The sequence below is a fragment of the Pinus tabuliformis genome, chromosome 3_2, assembly GCF_031772625.1.
Source record: "Pinus tabuliformis cultivar Carrire ecotype Pingquan chromosome 3_2, CPIR1, whole genome shotgun sequence".
In the NCBI taxonomy this organism is placed as follows: Eukaryota; Viridiplantae; Streptophyta; class Pinopsida; order Pinales; family Pinaceae; genus Pinus; species Pinus tabuliformis.
This window is the reverse complement of record NC_142302.1, coordinates 817,165,860-817,190,523: the sequence shown is the minus strand read 5'-3', so window position 1 is coordinate 817,190,523 and position 24,664 is coordinate 817,165,860. Positions and strand designations below refer to the sequence as shown.

General features: G+C 34.6%; 3 protein-coding genes across 4 annotated transcripts; all 3 read left to right on the top strand.

Moving 5' to 3' along the window:
• Positions 1-3,015: 3,015 nt before the first annotated feature.
• LOC149183150 (ammonium transporter 3 member 1-like) lies at positions 3,016-5,999 on the top strand. Its single transcript, XM_089417055.1, has 4 exons — positions 3,016-3,144; positions 3,521-4,442; positions 4,731-5,016; positions 5,538-5,999. Exons 2-4 carry the CDS (start codon positions 3,672-3,674, stop codon positions 5,846-5,848), a joined length of 1,368 nt encoding a protein of 455 aa, XP_089273181.1. The 5' UTR covers positions 3,016-3,144; positions 3,521-3,671; the 3' UTR covers positions 5,849-5,999.
• Positions 6,000-7,211: 1,212 nt separating this feature from the next.
• LOC149183149 (uncharacterized) lies at positions 7,212-8,138 on the top strand. Its single transcript, XM_089418679.1, has 2 exons — positions 7,212-7,609; positions 7,858-8,138. Exons 1-2 carry the CDS (start codon positions 7,382-7,384, stop codon positions 8,128-8,130), a joined length of 501 nt encoding a protein of 166 aa, XP_089274805.1. The 5' UTR covers positions 7,212-7,381; the 3' UTR covers positions 8,131-8,138.
• Positions 8,139-9,010: 872 nt separating this feature from the next.
• On the top strand, positions 9,011-12,075 carry LOC149183148 (alcohol dehydrogenase class-P-like). 2 transcript variants are annotated; one of them, XM_089417054.1, is made up of 7 exons: positions 9,011-9,564; positions 9,760-9,835; positions 9,946-10,007; positions 10,199-10,294; positions 10,441-10,602; positions 10,789-10,951; positions 11,964-12,075. In XM_089417054.1, the coding sequence occupies exons 1-6, from the start codon at positions 9,370-9,372 to the stop codon at positions 10,906-10,908; spliced, it is 711 nt and encodes a 236-aa protein (XP_089273180.1). In that variant the 5' UTR covers positions 9,011-9,369; the 3' UTR covers positions 10,909-10,951; positions 11,964-12,075. The 2 variants fall into 2 exon arrangements, with proteins under 2 accessions (XP_089273180.1, XP_089273179.1); XM_089417053.1 differs by lacking the exon at positions 11,964-12,075 and having other exon boundaries at positions 10,789-11,376.
• Positions 12,076-24,664: the final 12,589 nt, after the last annotated feature.

Below are 24,664 nucleotides of genomic sequence, written 5' to 3'. Positions count from 1 at the left end.
AGTTTAGCCTTGACCACTACTATTAGTATAGTGCTATTTTAGATTGTAATGTAGGTAACTTTCATTATACATGTTAGTTGCAATATTAATTTATACAAATGGATTAATATTTTAAGTTTCTCTAAAATAAAAATTTAATAATTTCTTTTTCTTAAAAATTGTTAAACTAAATTTTAGAAGATAATATTATTTTAGTTTAGAAATACACAAAATTATATAGAAACTTTATTTAAAATTATTAGAAATTCTAATATTTTAATAAAAATGTTCCCAAATATTTTAAACATTGAATATCCAAGAATAATATATTCACCAAAAAAATTACACTTTAAATAAATTTCCACCTTTTAAATTTTATAAGGATAAATTTATTTTCATAAATTTCATGATTAAAAAATTATATTAATGAGTATAACATAATAATTAATAATTCTCAATAGTGTTTTTTTTATGATTATAGGATATCCATACTAATCTAGTTGAAGTGGCTATATTGCACTAATCTTATCCTATACATTTTCCCCAAAGAAAAATTATTTTTATTCCAGATTTAAAGACAAATCAAAATATAAAATGCATCTATCTAACCACTACAAAACAACAAAACATATATATATATATATATATTAGCAACAAAAGGTTTGGGTAAACATAAATAAATAAAAAATGACCCTTAAAAAAGGGTTGGGTAAACATTCCATTTATACTGAAGGTTTCTTGCAAAACATGGGAATGAAATATTTTAATAAATGAGTTCTTACTTTTTCCTTGTGCTTTATCTATGTGGTAGACTACTTAAAATATAATTACAAATATCAAAATAGAATAAAATATCAAATTAATTTTTCTTTTTCTTTCTATAAAACTAATTAAAAAATATTAATAATATACTTCATATATATAATAATTGTTGGTCCCTACCTCTCAAGGATTATAACATTCGCCTAGTGGTCAAAGTGCATCGACTCTCAATTATTTTGCTGTGCTTTTGGAATTTTAACCAAAGTTTTGGGAAAATGTTGAATATTTATGTTTTCTCGTAAATTTAAAAATAATTTTCTAATATATGAAAATCTTATTTATGTTTTCAATTGGTTGAGTGAGTCGTAATGGGATAGTATTCCCCTGGTGGAGGGTGGATTATTTCCGATATTTGTCAGTGCCTAAAAATTCATTTTAAAATAAAAGAGGCTAATTTTGTGAGTGGTTATTTCGTTGGTGAATGCTATGACTTTGTTATGCGTGACACTGATATTTTTCTGCTCCTCGATACTAGATCTAATTGGCTTCCAGGTCATTTACATTAGTGAGAGGAGCGGGGGGGAAGGGCTGAATAGATATGTAGAGGAAGGAGAAGGGGTGTGCAGGAAGTGCGTTCCAAAGCATATGATGGCTATTTTGTTAAAGACCAGGGACTATATTGACCAAAGATTTCTTCCTCTGCAAGGCTAATTTAATATGCAGAGTCGAGAATGGGAAAAAAAGACTAATTTTGTTGGTAACTACTATGTCAAATCATAGTAGAAATGACAAGAAATATGCAAAGAAATAATTTATATATAAATTTGTTATGAATATACTACTGGGGCACTGAACATATATGTAGGAGAAGGAGAAAGGGTGTGTGGGAAGTTTGGGAGAAAGGGTGTGCAAAGAAATTATGTGCAATCAAGTTGATTAAAAGGAAGGGACTATATCAATTGAAGCTTTCTTCCTGTGCACAAAGATAATTTTATATGTAGAGTCAAGGCATGAACCAAAAAAAAGGCTAATTTCACTAGTAAGTGCTCTGTCCAATAATATCAAAACTGATGATAAATATGTAGATGAAACTTTTATTTATTGATTTGTTATGATACTATTACAATTTTGTTATGCAATCTCTATCTATGAATCAAACCTCCCGAAATCTATGAAATACCGCAATCTCTATCACAGTTTCCTCTGTCAAATAAATAATAAACCTGAACAAAATTATCAATCATGTGAAATGATCTAGTAATGGAAATTATGGGCATAGGTTTAGGGTGTTTCCACGAATGCATGGTAAAACTAAATCGTTGTTCGATTCCCTGAACATTACTTGGCGTGGCTCAGAGGAAAGAGGTAACCGCCAAATGCCAAAAGAAAGAGGAGTGAATGAGTTTAGGGTTAGAAGGATGTTTTACCATTGTTGGATCCCGTCGCACTATTGCAACCATGCACATGAACCAAGGTTTGTGCCTCCCATGTGATTTTCACATAGTGCTCGCCGAGTTAGATCAATGGGATTGGTTACTTGATTTTTAATGCATACCATTCTCCGTAACCTTTAATATGTGCATTGTAACGATTTTTAGGCCGATAGGCCTTCCCTTTGAAAGAGACTTTCGTCGTCCCTTTCAATCTCAGGTTGACACCTGGCATCCATATTCGGCGGGCTTCTGTTTATTCTCCGTGCCGAGAACTTCCGGGTTTCCGTTTATTCGGCGGGTTTCTGTTTATTCGCGCCGAGAACTTCCTGCTTTCTCTGAGGTTCGTTGCCGCAGCTCCTCTTTTCTTCCTCTCTTGATTTTCTTGTTTGCCGACATCGACATTTCTTGTTATTCTTCAGCAGAGATGGCCTTCTCGTCTGTCTCCGTGACGGTGCTGATGCTCTCTGTCGCCTTCCTGTTGATAAATCTCTTCGCACCTTCCGCCAATGCAGAGGCTCCCGCTCCTGCTCCCTCGTCCGACGGTAAGATCTCGCCCTTTTATTCTTTCTTTTTTTCTGCTTTTTTGGCATCATGTGAACTGGTACCTGCTATTTTATTAGACAGATCAGAGTTTACCCTCAGTAACTGTGACTAGAAGTTAACCATTTAGGGGGCTACATTGATTATATCTTGAGTTTATCCCTTGGGATTTGAATATGGGATTCAACAAAGAATATAAGGATCGGAAATTGTATGCTCAATGAAAGATCTGATACCAAGTGGTCTGTAATCTTTGATGGCAGTTGATGTGTGCTAAATGAACACAGAAGCAAAAACAAGATTAAATACCCACAAGATACAAAAGCAAGGAAGCACGCACATAATTTTTCTCGTCTCTCGTGTGTGTTTGCTTCTGCATGTTTTAATATATGAGCATATATCACTTACAGATGGAAAGCCCACAAGAAATGTATAGCTCTTGAATTGAAGGTTCAAGCTTTTGGCAGCTGACTTCCTGCTATGAATGGTTTTTGATAACCATAGTTTGATTTTGTTTTGGGAAGTTTTTGCTGGTCTCTGAGTCCTGTATTTAAGGTTTTGGTGTTAACATTTGGCTTCATGGTTTATGGTTTTTACCAAGTTTATTCGTATATGATAAAAATTTGGTTGCCAAAGCCTTAGCTGTTGAAGTTACATAAAACCTTGATTTATTCAGACCATTAGCATCCTACTCTCTCGTGGCTTTTTTTTCACCCAATATTTGCTTCATGAATATCTTCAACTTTGGAGCAACATGGTTAGGACTTCGGTTTCTGACACAGCTTATCTTATGTGTTTTATTGCAGAACAGAGGTTTGAATTGTAGCCGGATGAAGAGAGGGTCTACAGTCTGACTCGAGCTCCGCATAGGCAGGTAAGGCCTTGGTCCCGAGCGCTGCTCAGGCAAGGTCTTGTCTCGGTGTCCAGTATTGAATTCTGCTGATTATTGCTTCAGCCATGGCAACTTATGTGCCAACTGCCTATCAGAATGGGACTACATCTCCTGATTGGCTTAACAAAGGAGACAATGCATGGCAAATGGTAGCGGCCACGCTTGTGGGTATGCAGAGCATGCCGGGCCTAGTCATCCTACATGGCAGCATAGTTAAAAAGAAGTGGGCTGTAAATTCTGCTTTCATGGCACTCTATGCATTTTCTGCTGTTATGATCTGCTGGGTTACATGGGCATATAAAATGGCATTTGGGCATAAATTGCTTCCTTTGTGGGGCAAGGCAGGTCCAGCACTAGGCCAAAAGTACCTCATCGGAGCTGCCGACCTTCCTGCATCACAGCACAACCACCATAATGGCACCTTGGAGACCGCTATGATCGCACCTTTCTTTCCTATGGCTACCATGGTGTTTTTCCAGTTTTCTTTTGCAGCAATAACATTGATTTTATTGGCTGGTTCGGTGCTAGGAAGAATGAATATCAAGGCCTGGATGGCATTTGTGCCATTATGGCTCACCTTCTCATATACAGTAGGAGCTTTCAGCTTATGGGGAGGAGGATTCCTTTTCCAATGGGGTGTGATTGACTATTCAGGAGGATATGTCATCCACGTCTCTTCAGGCATTTCAGGTTTCACTGCAGCTTATTGGGTATGTTTAGGAGCTTTCAGCTTATGGGGAGGAGGATTCCTTTTCCAATGGGGTGTGATTGACTATTCAGGAGGATATGTCATCCACGTCTCTTCAGGCATTTCAGGTTTCACTGCAGCTTATTGGGTATGTTTAATTTCATATTAATTGAACTCGCTCATTCAACATATGATATGCATTGCTAGATCAGTGTTTCAAGACATGTGGCTACTTCCCTGCCATCAATGTGTGATTCAAATCCCTAGGTTAAGCACATTAATCTATGTCAATGTTAATGAGTTTACAAAGAATGCCATCCATGATTATGGGGAAGCATTTCTAGGTTCGACTCCTAGGTTTTCCTTGAGAAAAATATAATGTATTTTGCTTTCTGTGGAAGGGGTTTACAGTATATATATATTTCTACTTCTCCAGGTTGGACCTCGGTTAACAAAGGATCGCGAAAGATTTCCTCCAAATAACGTCCTGCTAATGCTGGCTGGAGCAGGTCTTTTATGGATGGGGTGGTCTGGATTTAATGGAGGGGATCCTTACTCTGCCAACATTGATTCGTCAATGGCAGTATTAAATACCAACATTTGTGCAGCCACCAGTCTCCTGGTATGGACTTGCTTGGATGTCATATTTTTTGGAAAACCCTCTGTCATTGGAGCTGTCCAGGGAATGATAACAGGACTTGTCTGCATTACTCCTGCTGCAGGTACTGTTTTAATGCTTATCTTTTTTAATTAATACCAATAATTCATTCACTATGAAAATAAAATCAAATGCCTAAAGAGTTCACAATTAAATTGTAGGAAGGGGTTTATGACAGCTTTAAGGAATCTAATTAGCAATTTTAGATGACTGATGCGTGGCTCTGTCCTCTGTGAACTCAAAATAAGATGAAATTCAGATGAAATTGGAAGAGACTTGGACCTAATTTAAAATACTGTGGAACTGAATTAAGATGAAATTGGAAGAGACTTGGACCTAATTAAAACACTGTGGAACTGAACTTCCTAGTTCAAAACAAAGAGCAATCTGATCATCCTTGGTATTAGAGGACATTTCTTCTTTTTGGTATTGAAACCTAAACTTTGATTTAAAAAATGTGTGTGCATATATCCCAAAAAAAAATGTCCATTTTCACCTCCATTCAATATTGCTTTATATTGAGGCATTTGCAAGTTACCCAAGAAGATGTCTTGATGTCCATTGTCTATGTTCCTTGTGCTTCAGGTGTTGTGCAAGGATGGGCAGCAATTGCAATGGGTGTGTTGTCTGGAATTATCCCGTGGTTTACAATGATGGTTTTGCATAAGAGATCAACCTTATTACAGAAGGTTGATGACACGCTCGGTGTATTCCATACTCATGCTGTTGCGGGAGTATTGGGTGGCGCACTAACTGGTCTTTTCGCAGAGCCTGCTCTATGTTCACTCTTCTTACCAGTCACAAATTCGAAGGGAGCCTTCTATAGAGGTCCGGGTGGGGTGCAGTTCCTTAAGCAGCTGGCTGGAGCTTGTGGAACCAAAAATTTTCATATATAAATAAACATCCAAAGACTAAGAAAGAGTTATAAGCAAGGACTGAATAGTCCAATCATAAGCCATGAACAATAAACAAATAATGCATGCGAATGTAACTCTTCTAGAAGTTATATAATTTATACATGTATTAAGCATAAAACTATAGAAATCCTACTACAGAAACCCTTGATTCTTATAATGTGAACTGGCATTGCTAAATTAAAAGAGATTTGTGGAAGAAATTACATTCTACACTCACAGAATTACCCGACCCTTTTCTTCATATCAAGAATCCATTCAAACTCTAGTCGGCCGGCATAAAAGACATGTTCGTCTGAATATGAAATGCTATGAGGTGAAGAGGTTTGAAAACTTGCCTGGAGCGATCACCTCTGTCACGGCTAAACTTGCAGCTAAAAATAGGCTGATGAACTGTTACTGATATGCACGATTGTGGCGTTGATGCGAAGATCAACATGAATTTCGGTATGTTTTCTGGTTGTTTTTAATTCTTGTTTGTCAATTTTTCCATGAACATCATTGACATGGCAAAGGTGGTTAGACTAAATTTGGGCATTATTCAAGTAGAAAAGTAGTTGTTGGCAATTTTGGCATGAACAAAAAAGGTGTAGTTTTTGCCTGCCGTTGTGGATTTAAGAGACCATTTGGGTCATGGCCTCTTCTTTCAGCTTCATACTTATATTCAGCAGTATTGCAGGCCTCCTACTTGCAGTAAAAAATGGATATGCCTACTCTACTTTAGACGAAAATATGGATATGCCTACTCTACTTTAGACGAAAATATGGATATGCCTAATACCAATGTTAATGATGAGGACATAAGAGGAAACGTTATGGAAACTGTGTCAAGCGTTGAAGATACTCCAAATGGAGAAATAGCTGCAGAGATGATTGACAGTGTCCCCTCAATCTCGAAACAAGTGCAACGACATGTGATCTGTTCAGAGGGACATGGGTTCGAGATGACTCCTATCCTCTTTTTCAGGCTGGCCAGTGCCCTTATGATGATGACAGATATAACTGCAAGGGTAATGGAAGACCGGATTCCGATTATGAGAAATGGAGATGGCAGCCCAGCGGGGGTTCAATTCCGAGGTAAAAATAGCCATCCTTATTTTGATAGTCTATTTCCAAGAATTTTTTGGAATAATATGGATAGGAGTGAGATAAAATTTTCATTTCACTCTTAATTTCAAGAAAGGGCCTGGATTTGTATAATAGATGGAATTTGAGCATCGGATTTACATTAGATGACGATGTCGTGCCTGGCAGATCCGAAGGGTTTATTTTTGGCTGCTATTTGATTTTTCTATTACTATTTGTTTTAGGTATTTGGCAATCTTTCTGATTTTTGACAGACACTCTGTAATCTACACAATTTTTTGGCTCTGTGAATGCTATACTAAGTCTTTCGGACTGCTTTTGCTCCATTCTTGTTTAATATGATTGGGTGATTTTACTAATCCGCTAAATGTGGCGGTTATTTACGGGGTGTTGCTTCATGAGTTTTCCTATGCGGTATCTCAACTTAAAATGCAGCTTGGCACTAATTTGATCAAATTGTCAATGTTTTTGTGGCAAGAGGAAGCAAACAATTTATCGGCAGAGAGGTTTCTTGGGATAGTGGGGAGTTTCGAAACTTTGAAGGAACTTGACATTGGACTTTGGCCATCGCTTGAAAAGATGTTGGTTCCTTTCTACAAGCTACTCGAGAGACTTCCCAATCTCGAGCGTTTGGAGGTTCGTTGCATGTCTATTCGGGTAAGGAATTCATTTTTATGCTAATTTCTTCTTACTCTTATTCTCATTATGCATGTATAATGTTAAAGCCTTGCTTCCCATGGTATGATGACAATATGGAGTCCAAAGCTGTGTTGTGTATTTATGTGCATCGTGGGCAAACTGACCCGCTCTTTATTTATGTGCATCGTTGGTGTGCATCAGCAAAGGCTAGGGCTAAAATCTCATCTAGGGCAGAGTTGACTGATATGCTTTCTAATTTAATGCAGGAGCTAGCCAGAGATCCAGTACCAGCACGCTTAAGCATTCCGTTGATTAATCTTCAATTCTTAGGGGTAGATTTAGTTCAATTAGATGATAGGGAAATCGCCGTGGTAGGTTGCTTGCTTCAGAGCACTCCTGCTCTTAAAATTATGGACTTCAGCTTACCAGAGGAATATGCGAAGACACAGTATATAAAGTTTTTGGAAAGGATATCGGAATTGGGGAGAGCTTCCACGCAGACAAGGATACACAAAGAGTGGTACCATAGGAGCCGCTGAAAGATACTCACTTCGGTAACCGTTGATTAAACATATAATAATGGAAGATACATATTCATATATTTTATTTTACAGTGTTCAAATGTATTTCAGAGGAATTTCCTTCTCGAGGTTTACTGTTTGAACAATTGATGGTATTCACTGTGTAGGCTTTCGTAAATCACAGTATTATATATCGAATGGACATCATTTTCAGACATCGATAACAATTGTATCAGCGTGAATATAATTGTAATTTAGGCGTTCAAAGCTTTGACTAGGAAGAATTTGTTAAACACAATGGGCATTAATACTAAAAAAAAATTTCTATTATTCTTCATCCTACAGTATTAGATGAGAAACCCAGCTTGTGTTACACTGAGGTGCCATAAATGGACAAGTTCCTCATTCTCATGTTATCCATGATGATGAACCAGCCCATAGATGGATAAATTTTACATTATCTTGGAGTTTCAAGTTACCAGCAGCTTGTGTGCAGTGTCTCAAGTATTGTAATTTCTTTTATTACACTAAAATATGGAATGTATTGTAATTTCTTTTATTACACTAAAATATGGACTGCTTTTGCTCCATTCTTGTTTAATATGATTGGGTGATTTTACTAATCCGCTAAATGTGGCGGTTATTTCATTTCCTTTTTCTTTTTCTCACTAAACTGGATCTGCTATGCTGAAGTGCACTTCTGTAATCTAATGTTTAATTGTTAGCGAAAGAGATTAGTAAGCTTAACACTGTGGTTCTGCAAAATTAACTGTAAATCAATTGAACTGGAGGGTTAGTAAAGGGTTATTGTTGCATCAGATACACTAACTAAACTGTGAGTTAAATGCATTAAGTTTTAAAGTTTCAACTTACTTTCAAGTGTTTTCTAAATTAAATTTTGATTATTTTAAACTTGTCTAACCTCCCTGGAATGTTACCATGCTCATCTCTAAACACCCCCTGCCCCGCAAGGCCTATATTGCCCTTGGATCTCCTATCAAAACAGAATTTACTCAATGCAGAGCGACTCCAAGTCTGGATGCAGCCTGCCATTTATGCAAAAACTACTTTCCTGAATTGTAGAAGATTTTATAAGTAATTTTGAGATGATAATATATTAAGTTTGACTGAAGAAATGAAATAATTGACCTCGTTGACAATGTATAGTGTTTTACAAAGTGGGCATGTCAATTGCGAGGACTTTTGCTCGCTGTACTGTTAATAATTATAAAATCTATAGTGTTTTACAAAGTGGGCATGTCAATTGCGAGGACTTTTGCTCGCTGTACTGTTAATAATTATAAAATCATTCATAATGGTTTCTTTGACTGGAATTGTTGTGTAAAATTCTTCTCTGTTGTGGAATCAGGGATGGGTGCTACTTTGAACGCAGGCAAACCCAAGAAGGGTTCGATAGTAGCAGTATTTGGCCTGGGGGTTGTTGGGCTTGCTGTAAGTACTAATAACAAGTGCCCTCTTTATGTTCCACTGTATGCATATTAGTATATGTTGCAGTTTTAAAGTCCTCAAACCTTTTTCTAGGGACTATTCTGTTCACTTCCCCTACCTGCATTTTCATTGGGACCAATATGATGAGGGTAGTGTTTAATTATATGTTAGCCTTCTGACCCGAGTTTAACTACGCAGGCTTGTGAAGGTGCAAGAATTGCAGGAGCTGCTCGAATAATTGGAATTGATTTCAATAATGAGAGATATGAACGAGGTAATTGTATATTTCCCACTTCCATTATTGGAAAATCTGTGTACATATGTTGATATGTTGACTTGTAGAATTGCCTTTTTAACCCTTTCTTGTAATCTTTCCTTTCTCAGCAAAACAATTTGGAGTAACGGAATTTATAAACCCTAAAGAGTACGAAAAACCTATTCAGCAGGTACGTTGAGCTGCCCAAAATGATCATCAAACTCTCTCCCAGATCAGAGTATTGGTTGCTTTTGACTAGTGTGGTACTTTAGTACTTAGGTGGGGGAGATTTTAAGTTTTCGCATGGAGTGCACTCATTCACCATCCATTCAAAGCAGTGTAGACTCTTAATTTCCAAACACTTATAAAAAATGTTTACAGGTAATTGCGGAAAAAACTGATGGAGGGGTGGACTGCAGCGTCGAATGCACAGGGAGTATTGAGGCCATGGTTCAAGCTTTGGAATGCTGCCATGATGTACTAGCTCTTGGTTTCCTTTGGTTTAAGATACATCAATCATTTCAATTCTAAGCTGTAGCTTTAAAGTTTAAACTGATTGCTTCGATTTAATTAAGAAAATGCAGGCAATGCATATGTTTGATATCAGAGTTCTGTTTTTGCAGGGTTGGGGTGTAGCCGTTTTAACAGGGGTCCCTCGTTCAGACGCAGTCTTTAAAACGAATCCTGTAAACTTTCTGAGCGAGAAAACGTTGAAAGGAACCTTCTTTGGAAATTACAAGCCTCGTACTGATTTGCCAGGCCTTGTAGAGATGTATTTGAATGGGGTAAGACTTCATAACATAGTTGTAACAGCTTATTCAAACCATAATTGTAGATAATACTGTGTGGTCATATTTCCCAGTTGTTTTTTTTTTGTCCGTACCATAACAGGAGCAATCTATGCTTATCATATCTAATTAGAGTTATAATTACGGTTTTAATCTTTCCTTCCTTGATTGTTAAATTTGCAGGAGCTTGAACTGGATAAATTTGTTACAGACAAGGTTTCTTTTGCTGACATCAACAAGGCATTTGATCACATGCTTAAAGGAGAGGGTCTGAGAACTGTAATTAAAGTCATCCAGGATTAGTGACAAATATGAACACAGTTGGAATATCTCCAATGTTATGAAGGCATGCTGAACTATTTCAAACTGTTATGTGATTAATGTCATGGCTTTTATGTGTAACTATGGTATGCAATTAAAGTCCTGGAAAGCATGTAAACAGTTATAATAATTTTAGGGTAAGTATGATGTTTAAGTTTTGACACTGCTTCCAAAACAGCCATCCAAAAGGTCATTACTATAATAGCTTGATTAGAAATAGATTGAATGAGAAGGTCCAGATGGGGTATTCAATCATCTCCATCCATCTGTTCTGCATCCTCAGTGCTTACTTGAACAATATATCAGCCTTCATATTTATCCCTTGCAGACATGCTGAAAAGATAATGACATGGAATTTTTCCTTGCTTCTCTGATTCCGTCCAATGATGGGCCAGCTGCAAATTTTCCTGATTGAAATTTCCATTTGACCTCTCTGCAATGTGTTTGGAATCTCTTATCACCTGTAGACAATTTAAACCTTTCTCTATTGCTATTTTCAGAATCTACCAAAAAGCATAAAGTTCTGCTCTGTTGTTTGATCCATCTCCTACAGCTCTGCTTTGAAACTGATCTCGTAATTGTCTCTTAAAGTAATGCCTCATGATCCACAATAGCTGGGATTACCTTGACAAGCCTCGTTGAAATAACTCCACACTATTGTTATATATATATCTGGGGATCTTAGTATTATTTGTTTCTTTTCCTTTAAAGGTGGCTGTGTCCCTTAATATGCATATCTATTCTTGTGTCAAACTTGATTAGGAATAACATCTTTGTTTTGAATTCTTTTCATTTCTTGCTAGCCAAATAGCTTAAGTCACTATACAAGGACAGTCTGATGCCCACATGTAGTTAATACAGAATGTATTTTGAAAACTAGGATTTAGCTTTGTAGTGCTTGAATCATCATTTCATGTTGGTTTTCATTTGTTAGTAGCCAGATCATTTCTCTTACAATATGATTGTAATATCTTTTGTTTCTCTTACAATATGATTGTAATATCTTTTGTTTCTCTTCTGTGGGAAATTTTGTACAGGAGTTCAAACAATGTATATAAATAGAAAGATGCAGAAAATGACAGTCAAATTTTGTACTCAGAATTATGACAAGAAAGCCCCTGCTGGGTTTGTGAGGAAAGAGAGCTTCAACACCAGTTTTGTCTCCAACTGCCAAGATGATCAGTACGCTACTAACATGTTTAGTGAAGAATTTCTGCTATTCTCTTGTAATCTATAGGCCCCCAAAGCTCCTCATAGATGAGAATATTTGCAGGATGTTAATATTGTTGTAAGTTTGTAGTAGTTGTGGAATGACTTACTTTTGTGCTGCTTCTCATCTTCAACAACAAGAGATTTTGTGGTGAATAAGCAGAATTCAGGTCCTGCCTTGTGAAGCAGCTCTCCACTGTGATAGCGTTCTTTGTAATGTCTCTGATAAATCCTTTAGACTTCTATTTCATTCTGTAATATGATGGGATTCACTCTACAAGATTAGGGGATTCACTCTACAGAGTCCATGTCATACCTTCTGAATCAGCTCTCCACTTATGTTAATTTTCTCTGTAATGACCCTAATAAACCCTATATAATGAGATTTCATTTTGTAATATGATGGGATTTCACTCTACAAGATTGGTTTCAGTTTTACTTGTATTGTGGTATATGAAATTTCTCAGTTTTACTTATAATAGGATGGGATTTCATTCTGTAATATCATGGAATTTCCCTCTGCAATATTTGCTACTAAATTTTACAATTCCAAATTAATAATCCTATCAGCCTCTCTTTGTACCTTTTGGGACAATTGCTAGTAAATAATATGATCATAGTTTAGCAGTCAAAGCATTAACCATACATAGAATACTATAATCATCCTCAATGTTTCTCTTTTAATACCAACGTATACGAATAATAAAACATGGGTAGGTATGCGCCTCGGGTTTTGGGAAACCTAGGGTGTTCACACCATTTCAATACTACCTAATTAGGGTAGTAACAAAAAGTGAATGGCTATATCGGAAATTAAACAAATGCCAAGAATATATATATTCCCTATAGTCGGAAAAGTGGGATACTAGAATCATATTCCGTATAGTCGGGAAGGTGGGTTACTGCCATCGTCACCCTACATCACAATCATGGAGCATATCATAGGATTACATAACCAATGGACAAAAATAGGGATTCTAATAGAAACACAGGAGACAATTATAATTAATCCTAATGCATGTGGTCGCTGAGCCATTCATAGTAAGGCTATATTTTGAGTATAAAACTAATCATTTTTTTTCTAGTACATAAGTATAGTGGAAGGAGAGGATTGTGACACCTATGAACCTCCACACAATGATCTTAAACAAGGAAGGGACATTATCTTTAATCATTGGGACCAATTTAAAGTTCCATGAGATTCCATTTGAATGATATGGCTCTATAGAGATCCTATAATTTGCAAGGTTTAAAGAGTAAGTTGAAAACCTTATCTTCTTAGCAAATGCTTCACATTCTCACCACTCACTCATTGTGGAAATGGAGAGTGTTGCACTGCCTTAATCGCATCAGCATATCAATAACTACCAAAAGAGGTGGTCCTTGTACATAGCTATTATTGTGCACAACCTTAATAAATTAATTATCCTTAAGTATATTAAAATTAGCCTTGTGCAGAGGAAAAAACCTTCACTCAGTATAATCCTTACCCTTTAACAAACTCCCCCTCACACAATTTCTTCACACACCTTTTTTCTCGCACTTCCCGCACACCCATTTTCTTGGAATTTTTGTACACCCTTTCTCCTTCCTTCGCATTTTTGTTCAGCCCCGCCTTAACTCCCTCGCTTACGTAAGCAACCTTTCCCACACACAATTTCTTGCACAACAAAATTGTAATAGTATCACAACAAATTAATATATAAAAGTTCCATTTGCATATTTATTGTCAGATCTGATATCATTGGACAAAGCACTTACCAGTGAAATTAACCTTTTTTTCCATGCCTTCACTCTACATATTAAATTAGCCTTGTGCATTGGAAGAAAACTTCAATTGATATAGTCCCCGCTTTTTAATAAACTTTCCTGCACATGATTTATTTGCACACCCTTTCTACCACACTTCCCACACACCCTTTCTCCTTCCTCTACATATATGTTCAATGCCCCAATATCAGTTTCATAACAAATTGATATATGAATTCTTAGTTTTCATATTTCTCGTCAGTTCTCCTATCATTCGACGGAGTACTTACCAACGAAATTAGTCTTTTTTGTCCATGCCTCAACTTTGCATATTAAATTAGCCTTGTAGAGGAAGAAAGCTTCAGTCAATTTACTTTAGTTTTTCTTGGCATATTGGAGTCCAAGATGTAGATAGATAGATTACATATGAATTTGAAACAATAAAAGGGACTCAAAAATTCCATTCAATTAAAACAAAAGAGTACCAAAATGTGTTTGCATTTGATAGAAGAAAATAATATTGTTTCTGTCCTATTTGCATAGAGGACACACAATTCAATGATGTTTGTGAAGACAATATGTATGTAAAATCTTTGCAACATACATAACTTAATACAAAGGGGAAAATGTCACTTGCAAGCTTCAAAGAGATGGAATCAGAGGAGACCATAGTGTCATCTGAAGGTGGTTGAGTTTCTGATCTTGTTAGAGAAGGAAATTTTTTCAATTGCTTTCAAAGGATATATATATATATACTTGATTTTATTATCTATTTAGATATTTTAACTATTATCTATACACTTATACACAATGATTTTAAAATCTTTGTGTATAAGTGTATAGATAATAGTTAAAATATCTAAATAGATAATAAAATCAAGTACATGTTGATAACTAATTTCTTGTTAATTATGATCTGAACATACACTTTTTTTATTATGCAGGAGATGTTTTTGCTATAGTTGCACCCATTAACAACATAGAAAATGTCAAGTATTATTTGATGTAGTGTACTGAACGAGAGATGAAGTTATTGGAAGACTATCATGATAACGGTTTTATATATGAAAGAGGGTCTATTATATTGAAAGGGCATTTTTTACAAGAAACTCATCAAAATTAGATTCATGTTTACTTTCAACACTATCAACCCAATGCCATAAGTTGTCAATATAGTCACTTGGTGTGTACAGTGCACATAAAGTTGATACAAGTTCAATCAAGAAAAAAATTGAAAGTTAAAAAATGGAGAATGTCAAAAGATGACCATGAACAAATCATTAAGGATGGCATTCCATTAGAATATTTTAATTAAACTATCCAACAATATCTTCTCCTTATAACGCAATTTTATAGTATGTTTGCATTGAATAAATTCACAAAACCTAAGAATCAACACAAATCCTTATTATCTTCTACTAACATTATAAGAATCACCATGCAAAATGTACCAACTAAATGCAAATTTATGAAAATTGCTTCATATTCATGAAGTTATATGTAAAACCTTTAAGCATCAGACCATGCAAAATGCAAAATATCACATGTTTTAAATAATGTTTATTGTTGATTAAACTCATAAACTACAACTTGAAACCTTACATGAAACAAAGAGTTGGAAGTTAACTAGAAAAAACAAGCAAAGGTTGATCCATGAGAACTTTGGTGGGTAATAATGAAATCCAAAATGACTTGCATTCTACTTATCATTTAATTTGAAACATGCATCATGTGAAAAGATGGTATGGGAAAATTGTAACAATTACAAAGGGTATCAAAAGTTATGTAGCAACTTTATATTAAAAGTTAAAAGTATCAACCCACATCCATAACATCCTTTCTATACAAGATGATGATATATTTATGAATGAAAAATGATCTATAATTATATGATTTTTTTAGACATATACACCATTATAAGATTCATTCAAATGCAAAATGTACCATGTTTTGTAATTTTCAATTTTACTATTCATTAAACAAAGTTTGACAAAACAACTTTGAAAAAAAACCGAAGAATCATATACTAACATTATAAGAATCATCATGCAAAATGTACCAACTAAATGCAATTTTACTTTCCTTTCTTCATATCCATGAAATTAAATGTAAAACCTTTAAGCATCAAACCATGCATCATGCAAAATGTACCATGTTTTATAATGCAAATTTATAGTATGTTTGTTTTGAACAACTTTATATTAAAAGTTAAGTATCAACCCACATCCATTGTAGATCTTCTATACAAGATGATCATCTATTCATGAATGAAAAATGTATACCATATTTTATAATGCAATTTTAAGTTATGATTAAACATTTTAGACATCTACACCATGATAACATTCATGAATGCAAAATGTACCATGTTTTGTAATTTTCAATTTTACTATTCATTAAACAACTTGACTGAACAACTTTGAAAAAAACCTAAGAATCATATCTACTAACTTTTTAAGAATCATCATGAAAAATATACCAACTAAATGCAAATTTACTTTCATTGCTTCATATTCATAAACTTAAATGTAACACCTTTAAGCTTCAAACCATGCATCATGCAAAATGTACCATGTTTTATAATGCAAATTCATAGTATGTTTGTCTTGAACAACTTTATATTAAAAGTTAAGTATCAACCCACATCCATAGTAGCTCTTCTATACAAGATGATGATCTATTCGTGAATGCAAAATGTATACCATATTTTATAATGCAATTTTAAATTATGATTAAACATTTTAGATATCTAAACCATGATAAGATTCATGAATACAAAATGTACCATGTTTTGTAATTCACAATTATATTATTCATTAAACAACTTGACAAAACAACTTTGAACAAAACCTAACAATCATCTACTAACATTATAAGAATCATCATGCAAAATGTACCAACTAAATGCAAATTTACTTTCATTGCTTCATATTCATGAACTTAAATGTAAAACCTTTAAGCATCAAACCATGCATCATGCAAAATAAAGAGTTCTATTTAAAATGCATGCATCATGCATCAAACCATGAATCATGCATCAAACCATGGAGCATGCATAATAAAGAGTTCTATTTAAAATATGTCCAAATTTTATATCATTATAAAAGTAAATATAATAAAAAGTTGTCAAATAATTATCTTCTACTAACATTATAAGAATCATCATGCAAAATGTACATAAACTCCAAAATTAGCATATATTAAATATCAATTCATAATAAAGAGTTCTATTTAAAATATGTCCAAAATTTATATCAAATGTTATAAAAGTAAATATAATAAAAAGTTGTCAAATAAAAATATGCATCAAAAGACCAATTCATAATAAACAGTTTTATTTTAAATATGTCCAAAATTTATATCATGATAAAAGTAAATATAATAAAAAGATTGTGAAATAAAAATTTGCATCAAAGAGAATCTCGATGAAATATACTATCTATCAACATTCTCATGCTCTCATCTGTATCATGGTTGTCCTACACAACATGTGTAATATGCATATATACATAAGATTGTGTACTTTAAAATTAAATTTTAATATTTTAAAATTAAATTAGAATTTAATCATCAAATCAAATTTACAAAAGGTTTCAAATTCCATGCAATATCACGTGGTGTCCCCCTTGCATTGCGCCCTCATGGATGTCATGCACAATACATGTACATATATATATTAAAATTTTAAAATTACACATGAAAATGCCTAAACTTGCAATATTGAAAAATTTGTTACAAAATTTTCAAATTGTGTAGACGATCATATCCCCATAGCTCACTCCATTGCTAATGCCCATGAAGAATGGAAATTGTCTCCACAAACATAAAATAAAATAAAAATAAAAATGTAAGATAGAGATCTCATTTTTTAATGAAACTTGTTTCAATTTATAACAAAACAAAAGTGAAATATTCAATACTTCTCACAAGTGAATATTTGACACATCTCCTAATAGGGAGGAAGAGAGTGACACTTTGTCGAGAACCCCAAAAGGAATCAAAATCTGCTAACATTTAATTATATATGTAATTATTTCTTTTACAAATTTTTCTTCACAATATTGATATAATAAAAGTAAAATAATAGTATCGACATGAACTCTTAAAAAAAAAAACTAACATCTCTCAACATATCTTGATTGGATCCTGAAATCGGGATAGTGATATTATCTAAATTTTTGTTCAACAAATGACTTAACTGCAAATAGTGAACATATGATACATTTGTGTTAGATTATATCTGAAAAGAAATTACAAAATGTATGCAAATCAACACATTACATTACATTAAAATATCTACCCTAAACATTAACACATACTGATCCCATGCCCTCTTCCTCATGACCAATTAGGTCTTGCTAACCATATCGACAACCCTTTGCATATGCTCTAACCTCTTCAATATTCATATTATCTATCTCCTCATCTAATTTATATACAAAATTAACACGTGCACCAACTTGTGGTCTTTGTCAATTTAGACCCGACATCAATTCCAGTCAATGTAGTCTGTATGTTGTCTATAATGACACCCCTTTCTTCTTAACCAATCTGAGAAGTGGCATCCATCTTTGACCGCAAAGTTACTAGACGTGGAGGTTGAGGTACCAAAGGTGGCGGAGGACGAGTCAATTCAGTATCCCTTAATGCACCCTTACGTTCATATGTTTGAACTTTTCCAATACTATAAAATTAAGATGGAAGGTCAGTATAATCAGGTCTCATACCCAAAAATAATTCTCCATAAAATAATTTTGTAAAATATTGTGGAACTTCATTATTCCATGGCAGATTTCCATACGTTCCAAGGAACCTATCATACAAATCGTGGGCTATTTCAGGGTGCCTGAAATATTTCACCTTGAGCATCTTTCTTTTCGACCCTTCTTTGAAATTAAACATAGATTTCACATGTTCTCTTGTAACCCTTCTACTTTCTTTGACACATTTCTCGAGACCCATCACTATTTCCTTTATACGCCTCATCATATACACAAATAAATAAGTTGTTGGTCCAATATTCTTGTAAATATTTCTAAGTTTTTTTACTCTCTGCAGGGAGCTCCAAACTCACAAAATCTTTCTTCAATTTTGAATAATGGGTTATGCACCTCTTTAACATACATTTTTGGACTTTTGTTTCCCAAGGAAGCTTATCAGGAATATCATATGGATAATTGGTAGTTGGCGTATGGTCTTCTTCTTAAATTTCTCTACTTCGCCTACGTTTACTTCGATCAACATTTTCACCCCCTGCTTCAATATTTAATTACATAAATATGAAAACATGTGAATGTATTTATACACATGCAAGATAGACATGTACACGTATATGCACATACAATTCATTTTCATGTACAAATTATGTTGGAATGCACAAGAATAACATTCAAACACATGCTACACTACATTGATTTTAGATGACGAGAAAATATTTTTCATTATAAAAAATTAATGTGATTTTCAACCCAAGCTAGGGCCCCTAATCCTCTAATAGTTACTCCCATGACTCTCCATAGCCATAAGACTAAAATAATTATTAGTACTTCAATGCCTAATGATATTCCTTCACTATTCAATGAATCTTTTACTTATCATGAGAATACCAATCCTTCAAATTAGATATGTATTGTCATGTTTATCAAGTTTGGACTATACTATACTGAAGGTCAACCTATCAATGGATATTTTCCATCATGTTATGAATGATTTTGTTGCATAAATTGACACATTTAAAAAGTTTATACCCATATTCAAATCAATAAATAACTAATTTGTAAGAGATTTCACCTTCTATATAAGTCATTCAATGTATTTTTATGAGGAAATAAGGGTTGATTGTTGATCATTCCATTAAGTACACTGACATCCATAAATCCTATATTTATCTTCAATATTAAGATTAAAAAGCATTACAATTTTCATCTTCCATATAAGTCATTCAATGTTTTTTCTATGAGGAAATAAGGGTTGATTGTTGATCATGCCACTAAGTACACTGAAATCCATAAATCCTATATTTATCTTCAATATTAGGATAATAAAAAAAACATTACATTTTTCATATGCATAAGGTCATTGGTTTGCTTGCCTAAATCCATCGATTAAAAAATCAACCAAGATTTATACATATTGGATGTTATTCATGGATAGGACAAATGAATAAGGCAACAATGTGAATTGGAGAGTTATTATGGCTTATCACTTCAATATCCAATTATGTCACTTCATACTCGTGATCCTACCACTTACTGATCACTTATGGCTTATCACTTAAATAAATATAATAAAATAGGGGAAAAGAGGTGAATATAAATCACTTATCACTTATCTATTGAATGTATGAAGGGGAAAAGGGGTGAATATATCATTTTAAAAGAGGCGAATATATATATATAATATTAAATTGAATCAAATTGTTGATAGAGTTGAAACCAATAAGAAACAAATCTTATGATTTATAATAATTTGGAGTAGCATGATGCAACCTACATATAGTTCTTCCACTTAGAGGTTAAAGATAAATCACAAGTTCTTCCACTGATATTAGTTGATGCCAATACTTTGATATTAGTTGATGCCAATACTTTTTGACTAATTTAAATAAAAAATAATTTTCTTATTTTAACATTGAAAGGAAAACTAATTGAGGCTATTTCATAAATATAGAAAAACTCAAATATAAAATCTAATTCATTCTAGTTTGTAAGAACAATTTAATAAAATGGAAGCAACTTTACCAATTGAACTTTATAATTGAGGCTATTTTATAATTGAACTTTTCTTAGTTTCTCTTGATTAGCATTTCTTGTTTTGAATGGAGTGTAATGCAAGTCTTATCTTATCCTATGTCCATACATCAATTTGCTATGATGTCTAATATGTATTTTTTTTTTGGTTGTAACTATTAACAATTGTGATTATTACTTGATTTGTTCGAGCACACTTTTTATAAAAACTATGTCGCAATTGGAGACAGATCAATTTTTCAAAACCGATTTGCTATTATTTGAATTATTTGTGTAGCCAATGTAATGTCTAAGTGCTACAATCCATCCCCTTCTGCAGAACCTTAATACATCAAGAGTTTTATGCAGGGTTCTATTTACCACTTTGATATGGTTCTTATTTATATATAATTATGTTTATGAAAACGTTAATATATAAACATTATATATATTAATATGAACATAATATATATTAATATGAACAATTTATAACAAAAGAGTGTTCATAAATAAAAGGTTATATATATAATATTGTTCATGAAAAAATTAATATATAAACCTTTTATATATTAATATGAACAGTTTCTTTGCGACATTATTATGAACAATTTATGTTGTATTAACTATTTTTAATAGAAGAGTTTTCATAAACAAAAGGTTAGTTTTATATTTTTTTTTTCCTCTGGAAAAATCCGTAAAGTTTTCATTAATATGAAAAGATTACATATGTAGATGCTTTTCGCATATGCCATTTGATCGCTGTGGATCTGTACATTTTTACAAAAAATTACATTGTTCATTTGTCTGATATAAACACTTGTGCAATCCTGTTTTTGTCTGTAAAAAGATTTGTTGCCTTTCAGCAACCTTCAGTTTGTTCAAAAAAGACTATACAAAAAACTGTGATCTGTAAAGCTGCTGCCATTTCGATATGTTAAGTAGGGGGTAGACCCGCTGTAGGATATCCCGGGTCTATATAAGGACGATGATAGAATTTTCGTTCTTGCTGATCCAAAATTTCGATGATCTCCCATAATCCACGATCCATCAGCGCGGCCTCCTTGGACAGTTTGTCAGCCTCCATATTATGTTCCCTGTAAATGTGTGCAACAGTGATATGGTTAAAAGCCTCTTTGAGCTGCCGAACTTCATCAAATATGACTCTGAGTGTGTGCAAGTGACATGTAGAAATCTCATTGAACCAATTTGTAATAATCTGAGAGTCCCCATATATGTTGATACTAGTGCAATGATGACTTAGAGCAAAATGAAGGAGGTGACGCAATGAAAAAAGCTCAGCATAATTGTTTGTTCCTGCCCCCAGTCCAGCTTTTATGTGGTAGGAGTGATTTGAGTTTAGGTGCAGGATGAAGCCACCCCCACAGCTTTGAGCATTTGCAGCTCCATCGAAATATGCCCATGGGGTACCCTGATCAATGATGGGAGGAGGATTTGGTCGACGGGCTTTTGGGGGGGGCGGGTCAGGTAGCTCTTTGAATGCTGAGATAATGCCGGCTTCAATGAGAGGCCAAAGTGGGACCTTGTCATCGAAGATCAATCTGTTCCTAACTTTCCAGATGTACCAGTTTACAATAATGGGAAGGTTTGCCGCCTTCGTTCCTTTGTGTCTTTTGTCCCAATCAATCCAAGCACTGATTGGATCGGGCCCACTCCAATCCCCGTTGAAAGGAATGAAAGGCTTAATATTGTTCCATACTTGCTGTACAGTATTGCAATGCAGAAATAAGTGCGCAGAGGATTCAGAATCAGCTTTACAGAGAGCACATCTCGTCGGGCCATGCAGTGCTCGTCGCATAAGGAAATCTCCCGTGGGTACCCTGTTCCGAAGGACGCACCAGGTAAATAGCTTTGACCGAGGCGAGGCTGAGAGTTTCCATATTTTCTGCCACCAACTGTCTAGTACCTCGGGCTTTTTCTGAATGATAAGTTGTGTGTATCCCTCCTTTGGAGTGTACGATCCACTATCAGCCTGATACCATATCAGTTCATCCGGACCCTCAGTTATTCTGATATGGGATTCCATCAGGGCAGCACAATAATCTTGCCAGGTCGTGTGCCATCTCAGTGGAAGGTTTAGATGATAAGCAGTCTTCCAAGCCTGGTGAAATATGTCAGAATGGTCCTGATCCGCTATCTGAGCAATCACCTTGATGCCATGTGCAGAAAGAAAATCCACCAGGGCTAGCGGAAGCAGGTGTCTCCCACCACTGCCACTCCAAGGGTCAAGACCAACTCGTGCTCTGTCTCCGCTTTTGATTCTCCAAACAATGTTGTTCCTGATGAGCGGCAGAGCATGTAGCAGGGCCTTCCAGATAGATGATATTCCAACTTTGTTCCAAGTTGGCAGTCTGAGCCAATCCATAGCGTTTAGGGGCCAAATGTATTTGTGGTAAACAATGGTGGTCCATAAGCTGTGAGTTGTCATCAGGGCCCAGCCCATCTTGGCTGCCAGAGCACAGGCGAAGGTGGGGAGATCCTTTAAACCCCAGCCACCCCATTTCTTGGGGAGGGCAATCGAATTCCATCTAACCCAAGCGAAGGTGCGCTTTTCTTGTTTACCAGCCCATAGATATCTGTTACAAAGTCGCTGAAGCTTTGATAAAATATTTCGGGGTATTAGTTTTATATATATATATATAAACATTATATATATTAATATGAACATAATATATATTAATAAGAACAATTTCTGTTGTATAAATATGAACAATTTTTAACAGAAGAGGACCATTTTTGACAGAGACTTATTTTGGAAATCATTATGGGTTGATTAGATGGGGAAAGAAGTCAAAATTCCTACCTCTAGTCGGCGTTGAATTCCTCGGCACTGAACTCGTTCAGATCTGGATTCCTTGGTGTTGAACTCATTGAGAGTCGAACTCCTCGACGTCGAACTCCTTCAGTGCCAAGGAGACCTACAAAATAGAACAAAAAATTAAACAAGTTGCAAAGAAAACTATACATCAACATGACCTGTTAAACATCAATGTAACCTGCAAAGCAAAATCCTGGTAAACATTAACCTGAACTGGTATGTTCATAGTGTGTCGATCTCCTTGGCGTCAAACTCCTCCAGCACTGAGCAGACCTGCAAAACAAAACAAAAAAAATGAAACAATGTGTAGAGAAAACTATACATCAACATGAGCTGCTAAACATCAACATAACATGCAAAACATCAACCTAAGTCGTTCAAAGTGCGTCGAACTACTCGGTGTCGAACTCCTCCAACACCGAGCTCATACAACATTCAACACTGCGCAAACAACGTTCGGCGGAGAAAAACACAGCACTGTGGAGACAATGTTCAGGCGAAGAGAAACACAGTGAAACTTTGATACGGGCTTGTAGCCCAGATACATATAAAAAAAATTTCGATTGAAAAAATAAATTGGTTGAAAAACTAACTCATCGGATTTTCCCCCAACCGGCCAAGGATCCGTTACAGGTTTTCGTTAACTTTAACGTTCAAATTTTCGGTCAAACACTATCTTTAATTGTTCAGCCAAAAAAAGTGACTAATTCGGCCAAAAAAACGTGATGATGAATTTTCTATTGCCAATTCTCACAAAAGTGTAATCCAACTTCACTTTTCCTCCCTGGTCACCTAGTTCATATTATGGGCAATCAATATATTTCGTAAAGAGCAATTATTTTTCCAATGAAAAGAAAAAGAGGAAAAAATAAAAATAAAAATAACAAGAAATCGTTAAGTCATCAAGAAACCGTTTAGCAAGAAACAGTCCTAACTATCACTTTTTTCTTAACTAATAATTATTAATCTGGCGGCCTAAAAAATTTCAATCATCTAACATTCCATTCGATGGTGCAGACTAGTACATAGTGGCAGCTGGAGGTGATGTTCTCAAAGGGGAACGCCTTACAACCTAAAATTTAACTAAATTATAACTTTATTTTAAATTAGTATTATTATTAAAACAATTAATGAGAAAAAACTTTGATTTGTAGCTAATATTTAAAATATTTTCAAGTATTTAGTGGAAATTAAATCCCTACCATACATTTAATAA